The sequence below is a fragment of the Pecten maximus genome, chromosome 6 (assembly GCF_902652985.1).
Source record: "Pecten maximus chromosome 6, xPecMax1.1, whole genome shotgun sequence".
In the NCBI taxonomy this organism is placed as follows: domain Eukaryota; kingdom Metazoa; phylum Mollusca; class Bivalvia; order Pectinida; family Pectinidae; genus Pecten; species Pecten maximus.
This window is the reverse complement of record NC_047020.1, coordinates 15,781,951-15,796,756: the sequence shown is the minus strand read 5'-3', so window position 1 is coordinate 15,796,756 and position 14,806 is coordinate 15,781,951. Positions and strand designations below refer to the sequence as shown.

Genomic DNA, 14,806 nt, shown 5'->3' with positions numbered 1-14,806 from the left:
TTAATCAATTATGGTTCAATGAAAGATCTGCAGATCTAAAGTACCTAGTTTATGACCATGGCATATGATATGAAAAGGATAACCAAATTCCTTTTTTTTTTGCCTAATAAGAATCAAAAGCTTGAGGATATGTGATTCTCTGGATTAGCCTGATATTTGCTTGTGTATACATCACATTTGGGTGGTAGCAATTTGGTAATATTAGAATCGCACTCCTTTCCTCTTGAGTATCAATAAGTTCAAATTAGCGAGGTATTTCTAAGGAAATGTTTCAAATGTTCTTCAGAAGTCCAGAAGTTACGACATGGACATGCATTTTAGATGAAAGGAGGATTTTAAACTTGGGACTACATCTACACCCAGCTTTGAAAGGCCAATCATCTGATCTGATGAAAGGCTAAAATATCAACAATTAAAACAAAGAAGTGTGTTGTAAGTTTATTATTACATGGAAATAATATCATACAATAGTGTAGAAAAAAATCTAAGCTAAATGTTGTCTTAGCCAACCTGTACAAAATACACAATAACACAGTTGTTGTTTTGTCCTTTGAACAATGTTATGTAAAAAAGTTCAGGGGAAAACAGGACTGAATTAGTTTTCATATTTCTTAGACACCTACTCTCATTTGAACAAAAGCAAGCAATGTTCAAAACAAAGCTTATCAAATAAAACAATGCCCAGCACTGTTTACAAAACTGGTCACAGTTCATGGTCTTAGCACTCTTGTCAGATCACGTGAAATGAATAGTCATTTCTACAGTTTTTAATAACAATAATGGACCATGTTCAAAATATATCATTAATACACACAAGGTAATCAATGCCGTCATCCTAAACATTGACAAGTTCAGTTGTACGGTAAATTCCTTGGCCAATCAATGGCTTACACTGAAGCAGTTGTCTCTAATCATTACAATAGGTTAACGTTCAATTTAAAGGTTAAAACACAGAAGTCAAATAAATACTCAATTTTAGCGCAGCATCTGCATTAGACACAGAAAAATGATAATTTATATAGCACCGCAAGTTGGAGAGATTCTAATTTCTTGAAAAAAAAATTGTTAAAGTTATTTTCAACAGTCAAAACAATCAGTGGTTGTGCATACTCACAACTTGTATACATATTTTCAAGACCTTCACTTAGCTTTTAATTAGACACTCTCTATGATCATATGATTATTTGCTTTTTTCTTTTTGTAAATTATCATAAGCACAAGAATAATTAATTATCTTTTTCAATAAAAAATTATCAAATACCTTTATCTTCCATTTCTTGGATTTCTATCTTGTGCATACCAAGTATATTATAGATTAGTTTGTATTGAACATGGTCCATATTAAAGCATCTCAGATTCATAACAAAAATAGAGACAATATATTCATAACAAAGAAATATCTATTTAAAACGATTTATCAACATTAAGATACTTTTTATCTAAAATTATACTTTCCAATACTTCATTTCTTTGTAGGACAAAACAAGGAAAAATAAAATAACAAATCAGCGATATAGGAGGGTTTATCTCATCCTTCTCATTCAAACAGGGAACAGAAATGCTGAATAAAAATGAACGAAAAAGCATGCAAACAAAAGCATGGTTATCATACCCACTTTCAGTGTTATTGTATGTAGAATGAACACAGTTACATGTTTATGTAGAATACTGACTCAATATGTTCTCTACCAGAAGATTATCTGTTCTACCAGGAAAGGTTAGCCTAGCAATTCAAATGAAATCAAGAAGCTGCCTGATGAACACTTCTGTAGTATTTCTTGACAAGTTACAAAGAAGAAAACTGCTGAATTGCTTTTATGTTCCTTATGCCAATGATTTATAACTTAAAGCATCATAATTAAAATCAGTATTTTTTTTAATTGAACTGATTTTTGTGAAGATTTGTTATATCTTTATCAGAAGCTCACAATGATTTTAAACTAAAAGGTCTTTAAAAATAGCATAGTGTTAAACAAATCAAACAAATTAAAGAATGCAAAGACAAGTGTAACTTGATGATGTACAAAACAACGACAAACTAATCATGAGGACATAGTCACTTGGATATACAGCTATGATTAATGACAACAGCAGTTTGTAGTTACAGCATGTGATTGTCTCAGCCATGTAATTATGTTAACATTCCTGTACACAACAATTAACATCCAATAGATCGTAAAAGAGACTTAATAAAAATTTTGGTCTAAAGTCAACAAAATGTGGAAGATTTGTGTCAGACACTACACTGGTGTCAGTTAAACAGTATATATAATTTGATGTTGATTTTCTTAATTCAAATGTAAGTAATTTAACCTAACTAGTATCAATCTCTTACAGTGAAGCAATCCAGGATATAAGTTTTAGACAAGGAATATCTCCCTAAAATAATTTGAATTTATGTCACATTTTAAAACCAGAATGTGACATGACAACACCATGTTTATCTGATCAACAGCAATAACGTTACAATATTGATAATAATACCACGGAAGGAAATACAGGCATTTAACATGACACATCCCAAGCTTTCCATTTTTATAATAGCATAACACTAACAAACAGATTATCATATTGACATTAAAATGGCACTCATGAAGCTGGCTTTTCTTGTCTTAGGTTTTGTACGGATAAAGTACTTAAGTTATAAAAACTAGGAATGCAAGAGAAAGACATTATTGAAGTGTTGCTATACTCCATGACAGTTTACAACAAATCCAGATAGTGTATATCTTATACAGAACTACTTGTTTATCTGTACATTGCTGTTACCCTGGCAGTTTAAGATGACACGGTACACAAACATATTTGAGATTCTCAATCAGAATTAACTCCATGATATCAGGTACGTATCAGGTCTTCAGTTTGAGTGTTTAACAATTAATATGTTTACCTACTGAAGCCTGACAAGATTCCTAATACATGTACTATAAATTAGAGAAGACGACTCAAGTGATTTCTGGTATTATAATGACTGCGAGTGTACACATACAGTCTGAAGTATAACCACAAAAATTGCAAAACCTGTTTCATAACACACATGACAAAATTACTACACAAATAATGCTTAAGTATGGTGCATGTGAAAAGTTTAACTACACATATATAGCCTAAGTAGACCTTCATAACAACATGCAAGACATGGAAACACATTACTGGAAGCCCGAAATATAGTGATATTTTGATACTCCATAACTGGCAACAAATCTGCCTGCATACAAATTGAAAGATAATGGGATACTATTATGGATATTATCACGGTTACTACAGCAGACACATCACACATTTGATTTTCACAGTAGAAGGTTCCAATACAATGAAATTTCAATTTCAAACATATCTTATTATAGTATAAAACTTAGTTAAATTCCTTTCAAACAAAACAAATAACTTTTAATACTTCAGTATTTTTAACATACTATTCACGTGAATACAAGACTGCCTTCAAAATCATCATTTAATGACATTTCCATAACATTTTAAATCATATCAGAACAGTCATACAATGAGATTTTAGTGGCTAATTTGACTATAAATCTACCTTGTGTTTCAGCAGACTAGATGTTTTTCATCCAAATGAATGAAAAAGCAATATCGGTGTCTTGTGACTGGATCAGATGTTAACAAAAATAGCAGATATGCATAGAAAAACTTATTAAATTATTCCACAATGTTTTGAGAGCACAGCTCTCTCTTTCAAGTGGAGAATGCATAAAATAAAATGGTCTCCATAACAGTGTAATTTCATGTCTATACTCTATAGATTTCAAATTGTTTTGCTGAACTTTCACTAAGCATTGCAACAATATCAGCTTTTAGAACCTCCTAGTTCATCACAGAAAACGAGATCCCCTTCATGTGTAGCACTCTCCAGACATGGATATAATTTTTCATCAAGAAGAGTGTATGTTAAACATACCCCATGTTATTTTAGATGAAAACTTCATTAGACTACTGAACACTCTAGTTTTTTTTTCTGTGTGTAAATCTTTCACAGGTACAACATTGACAGTATAAAATATAAATGAATAAAAAATATCTTGTTAATATGTAAATTCAAAATGGGGATTTTATCAACTTCATTTTATGACATCTTCTGAATTGTCCCAGCATGCATGATAACATGCATGACATTCGGTGTTCCAGAATTGTCAAGTAATTACAATCCAGAGGTAGCATGAATTATTGTTTCTGAATTGCTTAAAAAAAATAACAACCTACAAAAACCTCCCTGAATACAGAAGAGATGAATATTATTGGTTGAAGAAAAGAGAAAGGGGTCGGGAAACAAACATCAATTATTGCTTCTCATTAAATTCATCATTCAAATAGGCATTGATAGTAAATATACAGATATATCAAAGATTTACCTACATAGAGTCAATTTTCTCATAGTTATTGCTTTGTTAAAACATTACATATTCTTCAGACAATGATACCTTTTATTCAGAAATCTAACAAATGAAATAATTAATGTTGACAAAATTTGTCTTCATTCTAAAGGTTGCAAGCTCCAAATCTAAAGTACTTCATTAAATGAAGCACACAGTGTTACTTATTTGTTGGTATTCAATTTTCTAACACATTAATATACTGAATGATAAATCTGTTTTACAGAATGTGACAACAGAAAAGCTGATGTCTATCAATTAAACAATTATGCCTGTACAGCATTGGTTATATACTCTAATGAAATCCCCATTTATACCAGATTTGACTAATAATCAGGATTCTTATGATCGTCGTAAAAGAACTTGCTTATTACTCTAGAAACAATATCTACTTGTGTTAGTAAATAATTGCTATTTTCACAAACTTTCTGGATGTGAAGTTTTTTGAAGTCTTTGTTTATAGTAATAATCTTAGGGCATAATTTTTTCCAATGAATGGGGAAACAATTGCTGGAACATACCATTCACAATCATTTACACACATCAATATCTACAACGAAATACGAATATGCAACAAAATGCAGATCACAATCCAACAGGAGTTGACGAGATTAGTCCTTTTTGTTGATTTTATTTGGAGATTTTTCTCTCTTTTCTGTATGACCTAGGTTCAGTATGTGCGTAAAATGCACTTAGGACACAGAAGAAATTGGATTATGGGGAGAGCCCATTTGGGTTAACACTTTGTCCAACCACTGTAGTGGTCCATTGAGATGAATTTCGATCCAACATGGAGTGCTAGTTACATCTTGGCGATGGTACTCGGCGCCCCAGCCCTTGACGAAGCTCATGCGAATAGTACACATTTTTGTGAGTTCATACACTGCCTCAAAACCATGGTTGACTGACTGACTCAAAAGAGATGCAAATTCCTGGTTGTTGAATATCTTTAAGCTGCAACCTGGAGGTATCTTGCACACTGTTGTGGGGTGAAAGCCATGATGATAATTACAGTTCCGGCTCTGAACAAATATACTACTGTCACTCAAGCATTCAGCAAACACTTCACCACCTACATAGTACAGATGGACTCCTGGAGTGAGAAAAAAAAAGAAATGAATTAAGAAGGTATTCTCTATCATATCTATTTAAGACAGAAATTTAACAAAACGCATGTGAGGTCAAGTGGCCACATGGATATCTAAGCAAGTACTATTTCATTTTTTTTTAATTTGACCCTGTGCCTATAGTCTTAAGGATACTAATTGACAAACCTGGTTGTGATCATTATATATTTATACAGGGTTGGAAACTCTACCATTCACATTTAACCCAAGGGACTTCATTTCCCAGCAACGCCTAGCTATTTTTGCTAATATTCCTGTCATCTCTTTTATTATGAACAGCAATGGCTATACATGGTTATAAAATAACTTCAACCAAGATGTTACTCTGAATTCAGCAAGAGTCCAGCATGCACCAGACAAAGGAATTTTCAAAGCAAAAGTGGATTTGTTTTCTCATATCCATAATATTATTATGATAATAATCTTAGTTTATATATGAATGCATTTTTTTAAGCTTGCAGGTGTTCATTTCACAGAATGTTTTGCAAAGTTGATGGTATCCTTTCTGATGGGAATCTTTCATTCTTTATATTTGTTCTGAAGTCAGGAAAATTCTCTTTCAGGGAGTTATCATAATAAGATTTAATTATTATCAAAGGTAGAACTGTATTCCATACTTAATTGCCTGCAGATATTCTCTACAATGGAGTTGTTCAAGATTATAAAAGTATTATTTAAGGTAGAACTGTATGATTTGCCTACCTTTACTTATATGCCTGCGAGTATTCTCGATGGTGGAGTTGCGGTTGACATTAGAGAGGAGGCCCAAACAGAACCTGTCAGCATTGTTTGAGGGGTCTGTAAAGCCATCCACGACAATGCTGGTCTGTGAGGCATGGAAAGCCTCCCCTACTCTGTTGTTCAGCTCATAATACACAATGGAACACCAGTACTGTGGCTCCTGGTATGTCACTGGCTGTAGGTCTGCAAATATAAAGTTGCTGAAGTCATCAGAAAAGGCCTGTTTGTCTTCTTATATTTAAATAGGATTATTATTCAATAATTCCTTACTTTTCAAAAGCATGTGTTTTTTAATGATGTAATTATCATCATGTTTACACAAAACTGTAGAAGATAGACAATTCAAATGTGTTCCTGTTAAACAATGTTCGAAAAGTGATAAAAATGAGGGTCTTTGGACATTCGCTGGAAACTGTGGGATAATGACATATTATTCTGTGGGATAATTAGCATTATGGCAGGGTTTGGTGAAATGTGAATGATAATTTTGCACAGAAGTTAAAACTGGATGAAGACCACAAGATTCCAAATTCTTATATTTTAAGCTTTAATACTTCCCAAATCTGCTTGCAAGCAAGTACCCTAATATGAAATTAAATTTTGATGACAGCTTAACACAGCAAGACTTAACAGCATGGAAATTAAATTAAGATAATGTGGATACATCACAAAAAGACCATACAGAAATACATGCAACATATCACGGAAAATTAAAACAAAAGCAGCATATATATAAATATACATACAATTCTCATAAATAACAATATTTTATACATCTATCTACTTACACAAATAGATGTTTTGGGCCAAAATCTTGAATAAATTTCAATCTTAAAATCAAGCCTCAACAAGTTCATTAAAAAATATGATATTCACTGTATAATAAAGCAAACTTAAAAAAAATATGCAATATTTAACCCATAACAACAAATAAATAAATTCAAGGAGAAGCAAAAACCAATAAAAAATGGATCCCCAACAATAACAGCCATTGGCCATGGTCAACTAATAATAAAGAAAGAAATTAAAATACTTTGTAAATGACACATTTCATTTATTCAACTATTGTTTGATTGTTTAGAATACATCGTTCAATTTCAATGTATAAATTCAGCAAAAATAATTGCTTCTGGTTCTATTTACTCCTTCAGGTATCCTCATCACTCTTCATCTTTCCCTTCCAATCATTTTGTTTTCTTCTCCGTCTACTATTCAAATCTCCAATTTATTACATTGGTCATAATTTTAAATTTTGAAATAGATTTGTTTAAAACCAATACAGCTTGTTTCACCTGACCAGACTGAAATTTTCTCAAGAGTGTGGCGCACATATTGATTGTGCCTTACATTTGGTACCGATACCTGTGGGAGTAGGCATGGTGTCCATAGGGGTCGGTTGTTGGGGGCCTCTCACAGGGTTTCTATTCTGGTTAGCATGCTGCATGTTCATGTTCTGGGAGTTATCATCATGAGGCTGGTAGGCTGGTGGTGGAGTGCCAGCTGAAACAAATGAATGGTCATTCGATTCTGTGTTACTAATCAGCAATAACAACTACAATATGACCAATTCTTATATTTCAAAAATACACCTTCATTACGTATACCTGGTAGAGCTGAAACGAATGTACCTAATGTATTCAATATAATAGTTTGATATTTTAGTTCTATATAAAGTACTGGTAATAATTTAAACAACCAATAAATAAACATAAATTAAAGTAACATATCCAATTGATCTGGTCTTGTCAAGGTTTATTCATTATGCTTCAAATGATGCAATAACTAAATGAAGCTCGTCAAAATTAAAATAATTCTATATAAGTCAACCATTATTTGGCCGCAGAAATAGTTTTGGTGAAGTTGGAGTTGTGTTATTCAATTCACCTAATAGGTTTAAAATATCTACTTCCTCACAATAAAGTTGAACCTAATCAACAGTTTTCCCATTTGATTTTAGTACAATATTTACACAGTATCTCTTAATCATTTGAAGTGCAGACTCACGTCATGATTTTTCTAGCTTACACAAAACAAGTAATTTTATACTTTAGACAAATAATATGCATTTTTTTTGTAAATGGAATGAAACCATTCGTTTCAGCTCTAATACCTGGTAATCCGTAAGGACTGCCGGGCCCACCTGAACTGGCAGGGCGAGTGTGGCCCTTGTGATGGTTGATGGAAGCCATTTGGGTCAAAGCTGACATTCTGTGGCATGGCTGGTTCTGGGGCCTGCTGAAATGGCGGCATTGATTGAGAACCAGCTGGGAACTCACTATATCTGGGGACTAGAACTGGGGGAAGCACTGCAAAAGAAACATTAAATAGCCATTAGTATTACAGTTATGATTCATTATTAGGAGACAAGAAACAAGCTAAGGCATACCTTTCACATATTCTTCTGCTATAATCAAAAGCCATAAGTGACCATGTAATATAAAAAATAAATATAGTCAAAACAATTCAGATTGGCATTGCATGTCTATGTGGTTTTCCTTGATGATTATTAATCTCTACTTTTTTCTTTGTACAATATGTTAAGCATTAAAACTAATTATTATCCTTGAGCTATTAGAAATCGGAAATGAATAATCATGGTGAAATGACTAAGAAGTGTCTGTTTTAACCATTTTACCTGGGCTTTCTACACGTTTGTAGTGGTAAGGATTTATGCACACTTCTTTCTGTTTAGCACTGAATGGGTATTCACAGCATTCAAGGGGTTTCAGTTCATGGTGACTTTGTAAATCAGGCCAGCGCCACACACGGCAGTAAATGACATGGGGCAATCCCTTTCTGTGGGACACTTGAAGTCGACCATCCAGAGACCTGGGGATGGTCACACATTTACTTGATTGTCCAGGACTGCTCAGAGCTTTTTCTAAATCCTCAAGTGCACCCTTTTTCTTCTTCAACTTTTTCACAAGAGAGTCTACAGCCTTTTCTGCCCATTTTTCTTCCTCATCTCCCTGCTTCCATCCAAGCAGACGTTTAACAGCTGGACTTGTGAAGGAAAAGAGGCTGTTCAGACTGGAAATTGGGGAACTCATCCCTCAATAATATCTGAAAGATAGAAATCAAAAATATAAGTTGATGATTTTATAATTGGAAGATAAAGAACAAAAACATGAATCACAACATTATGTCATATGTTAGTAATTTTGAACTCAACAGTCACAGCTTCACTTTCTAGAGATTAAAACTACATCAAACCAATTTAAGTAATGCTTAGCACTGAATATCACTCCTACATACCACAATACCAGTTGTTCAGTATTGTTAAATAGTAGTATATTGTGTTCTATGACTAGTCATGATCAGTCAGTTATAAGGTATCAGATCAGGGGGTATTTTATGCCTGACTAGCAATCATTGACCCAGAGAAAATAGCCCGTCTATTACATACTAACTATAGCAATAGAGGAAACGGATAAGCTTTGGGTGTGAAAATAAGGAAACGGATAAGTTTTGGGTGTGAAAATAACAAGCTTGAAGTCAATGAGGCAAAAACCTAGATCCTGATAAACATGTATTTACATAATACATTCTTAGCTTATAAAGATTAAATGGAAGGTGATAATAATAAATGCTTATTAAATAAGCAACTTAAGCAAGGCCAAGCATATGTACCACATTACCCAATTTCTATAAGGATGAACAACTGTGTTGGGCTCAATCCTAAGTCATAACCTATATAACCGATTTCAATTTGTGCAAGAAAATGATAATAATATTTATCACATTATACATTACCAACAGTTTAATTGTTGGCATATAAATTGGTTGCTGATTCTGCTAGTATTGCTTTTTTGTTTATCCTGAAAACTCTTGCCGAAAAACCTTCTGACACATTGCTGTCTGCATACTTAGGTATATACATTATAGGATATTATCACATCCCCCTGCACATTTCACATTAGTCAACCACCATTTTTAAGTGCGCTGCCAGAATATTGTAACACAATATGAAAACCATAGCAGTTTATAAGTACCCAATACCAAAGGGATGAAAGGTGAAGTACAATGTACTTTATAAGTATAGGATGCATGACTGGCCTGTACACACTTAAGTGCAACAGGGTTGCATACAAAAGATCGCTGAATATCGTGGTGACATAACTCTGCCACACATTATACAGATCAGATATCTGCCAGTGTTTATTTGGCGACGTGTACACACTAATAATATTTTAGCAGAAATCTTAACACAAGTATGGGTTTATGTTGAACTTGAAGTAAAAACTGTGACATTTTGAAAACCATTAACTAATACAATAATGTGACCAGAAAACAGCAGAGGAAACATGATGACAATCTGTTCATATAAAATCTTGAAGAGACATTATCATATTTTACAGCCTTTGGTAATATACATTTCAATCATACATTCTCAATTATATGCTTAAGGAAGTTTAATCATGATCATGATGAAATGTGGAAAAAGCAATTGTATTACATATTTATAAGAGATTAAATCAATCTTCCATGAAAATGACATCCCTTTTTGCTATACATTATGTCAAATACACGATTTACTTGACTGAAATATTAATAATCAAATTCAAAAATTTAAAACACTGCATATAAAGGACACTTTGATACTGGTTTTTACTGCACAGGTGTATGAAAAATAACACCTGCAGCATTGCTTTGTTAACTGTAGTGTGCCACATGGAACTAAAAACTCCAACAACGAAATACTGTAGGATGAAATAGAATAAACCTTACTTTGTGAAAGAGCAATTTTCAATCTTAACTTTTGATACCATGGTTATAACATGAACAGGTCACACCTTTAAAATGAATTTATGTAATATGGATTGCATTTTTATTTGGTTCACATTGGAATTTACTTGGTATTGTAATTAAATAAAAACAAAATCACTTTCACAATGTAATTAATTTGGTAATCATTACATTTTGTTGTTAAAAAAAGTACTGGTAATAAACACATGGCACTTCAATGCAAGGCATACAATTTGTCTAAGATTAGCATGACCATCTCTTGGTATTTCCTTGAAATACCAAAAGAGGCCATACTAAATTTGGCATGTATCCCTTTTGATATTTAACCATCTGTGATTTCAAGTTTTTTATTTGGCAAGTGCTGTTCAATTCCATCAACAACAGTTGATTGATAGATTATTTGTCGACCTGGCCAAGTTTTAAATATCTAATATGATTACATGAGAAATACATGTTTTATGTAAAACACCATTCTACATATCTAAATTAAAATCTTAAATATTTAAACATGACAGAATGCATAGTTACAGGGTTTCAATCATTTTACACATATATATCATAACCATTGAAATCTGTCTTCAGAACAATCCAAGATATTGATCAATGAAAGACGCGCCATTGTGTCAATGACCTTTTATGATTAAAATGGCACAATTTGTACACCCCGACGGGCTGATCTGCCGCATTTGGATTTCTATCATTTAAGTGATTATGATTAACCCTTAGGTTTATGTCACGGTGATGAAAGCTACAAGCATCAAAAGTTGTTTCTCGACTCAGGATATTTCAATCTATTATGAGTCTCAGGGCTTCCAGTTGACCCTTGACTTTTAGCAATTTCAGAAGTCAAATCATCTTTTCTCAGAAATATGAGTGGTCAAAACATTATCTCAAATAGACATGCTCCTTCAAACTCAAGAGTCAGATCTGATTTTGGAGAGTCAAAAACATACTCTCAAGGGTCTACTGGATGCCCTGAGTCTAAATATGAAAGAATAATACTTCTGATTGTTCCAACATTATAAATTTTGATATTTTCAGGAGTTTGTCCTAATAAAGACGAAAGGTTTAAGAGAAAGTTGGAAAGTCTTCTGATAAAAAATGACAAGTCAGAAGTCAGGGGAAGAAATACTTCTCCAACAGTGATTGATCATTCTGAGAAAAATGGGGGTTTTCAAGATAAAAAGAATTTGAAATGAGTTCCTTTTATATCTACAAAGACAAGATGTGTCACCAATTTCTCAGGCTGGATATTTCTTATATCTATCTATAATTGTATTTCTGATAATATCATTATCCAGGTTAATTATCATGTGGCAGAGTTGTGCTAAATAAATGTATGACTGCAAAAAAAGTCATTATTCATACTTTTAATACAGTGCAGACATTAGCAAATTTGTGTCAAAATGGTTACATTTCTATTCCTTGAACAAGTATCTTTGGTAGTTCTTTCGTGTTTGAAATGTTTTTTTTTTAACATTGTGGGCCCAACTGGCCCTCTTAGTGCAAGAATCTTGGATTGAACACTTCCGTAATTGGTTGAATGTGTGATCTTTGCAGCAAAACAGTTTGTTGACATCATTAGAAAATGTAACCTTCAGTTATATGTGTGATCATTGCAGCAAGCAGCTTGTTGACATTGTTTGAAAATACATTGTACACATTTGATAAGTATGCAATGCTAATTCCCTGTTTGCTTATTATCATTTTATCATATGCACAAAGGTAAAACAAAAATTACTAGACTTGACTTCATGACATAAGTGGTCAATACAACTTTGAATTGTTTATGTCTGTGGTCCAGAGTGTTTATTTTGGTTTATTGTTTTTAATGAATAATGTCAACATACTGAGCATCATACTGATAACATGTTTAATTATCCATGTATGAAACATAGCATATGCCTGAATGGCAGATATAGAGCAAGGGTACGTTATTTCCCACACCTGACAAATTTTTGCGTTTTTCCTCCAAGTGGTCGAGGACTGTACCTTTTTGTTTATATGTTGACTAATGCCAATCTTTAGTGGAACATATGCCATTTTAAGTACATCTTTTCAGATTAAGTTCGTTTTGAAAACAAATTTTAACTGATACGACTCTCTTCCGATAAAATTGATACAGGATGATTAAATATTTTATTTAAAATAATCCCAATTGTTGATTGCCATGTGAATTTGCAAATACTTAGGGAAAATATCATTTGATCCGATTATAAATAAAACTGAATATAAATCCACCAAAGTACAACTAATAACAGCATTGACTGCAGACACCCTGTCATTTTCGCTGCCTTGTTTACATTACCTCCGTAGGGAGCGGTCATTATTTAAAGCAAAACTGGCGGTAAATTGACACTTTCCAATTTTATATTATTCAGGGCATCCAGTTGACCCTCGACTTTTAGCAATTTCAGAAGTGAAATCACCTTTTCTCAGAAATCTGAAGGGTCAAAACATGTCCCTTCAAACGCAGGAGTCAGATCTCAATTTGGAGAGTCAAAAACATACTCTCAAGGGTCTACTGGATGCCCTGATTATTTTGTTTTTAAAGATTATTTTAATCATGGCATTGGGATTAATCTTAGTTCAGGATGTTGTTTGTCTACAAAATGGTTGAAAACTATTTTTACAAACAAAATTAAAAAAGTTAGATGGGTATGCGAAATTACGTTCCCGATTGTCTTCAAATCCAGCAATAAACACAAGTTAACAACAGCTCCCATGCGCAGTGATACGTGTGCGCATATCAGGTTGCACACTTGTATGTTACGAAGCATCTAACAATGTGAGGTATTCTTTCTTGATTTGAAATTGATTTGCTGGAAATGTATTTAATTACATACCGAAAGTGTGCGAAATTACGTACCCCCACTCTACAGTTAACAAAAATTCAATATTGCTGTCCATCCATGTTGTGTATTATCCTTGAAAGGTATAAAGCTGAATATTGACCTTTCACTATTGATGGCATGGCATGAAGGAGAGAATAACAGGTCCTAGCATATAGCTAGCACCAAGATATTGTTTGAATGTAGTTTCTTACTTGGGATTAACATGTCCACATTTCCTTCAATAGACAGAAATCAAAGTTCTTTTGCATAATATGAACATCCTAGACATATCTCAATTTTGAGAATGTCGAATTTTGTTTTCTGCCATCAGTTTTGATATAAAGCATTTTAAACAGTAAAACCTTCACATATATAACTTGAAAGCTGACAGCAGCATTTCAATATCCCAGTTTAACGATGGGCGGTAATTTATATACAATCAAACTGATAAAACTGAGCTACCTTATTATGTAAACACAACGTCTCAGACATTCGTCTCGCCTGCGAGATACATTCAACAGTTGAGAGGTTTCAACACTAAATGTTTCAGATCAAAATTAAGGACAGTCTACGAGAAAGATGTAATGACAAACGGAAATTCTTAAAATATAAACCAATGTAAAAGAAACAGAAATGCTAAACGGAAGTAATGTTTTACAATAAACACTCCTAGATGAAACCAAAATGGCCGAGAATGAATCTGATCGCAAAACGAATGCATCATGTTTACAGAAATTCTATATACCTCTAGATCGCTGGAATAGGTCCAGGACAGAATATGTCGACACAGTAATTCGTCTAATTATTCCTATTGGAGTAATTATGAAATTAAAATGATTGCCATCAAAATTTGTACCAGTCTTGTTCCAGTTTTCTTCTTTATTGAGGATGGCGACAGTATGACGGAAGGAACCGAACTACGGAAATAGATCGCACAAATTAATTCGCCCTAAATTTTCTAGACCAACTT

The 14,806-nt window shown here is 33.1% G+C and overlaps 1 protein-coding gene across 1 annotated transcript; it reads right to left on the bottom strand.

The window, feature by feature from the left end:
• Window positions 1–423: 423 nt before the first annotated feature.
• Window positions 424–14,751, bottom strand: LOC117329093 (mothers against decapentaplegic homolog 5-like). Its single transcript, XM_033886815.1, is given in 7 exon segments — window positions 424–5,481; window positions 6,218–6,439; window positions 7,604–7,756; window positions 8,367–8,407; window positions 8,409–8,562; window positions 8,892–9,319; window positions 14,582–14,751. Coding segments are annotated over 6 exon segments (1,386 nt in total). The 5' UTR covers window positions 9,307–9,319; window positions 14,582–14,751; the 3' UTR covers window positions 424–5,080.
• Window positions 14,752–14,806: the final 55 nt, after the last annotated feature.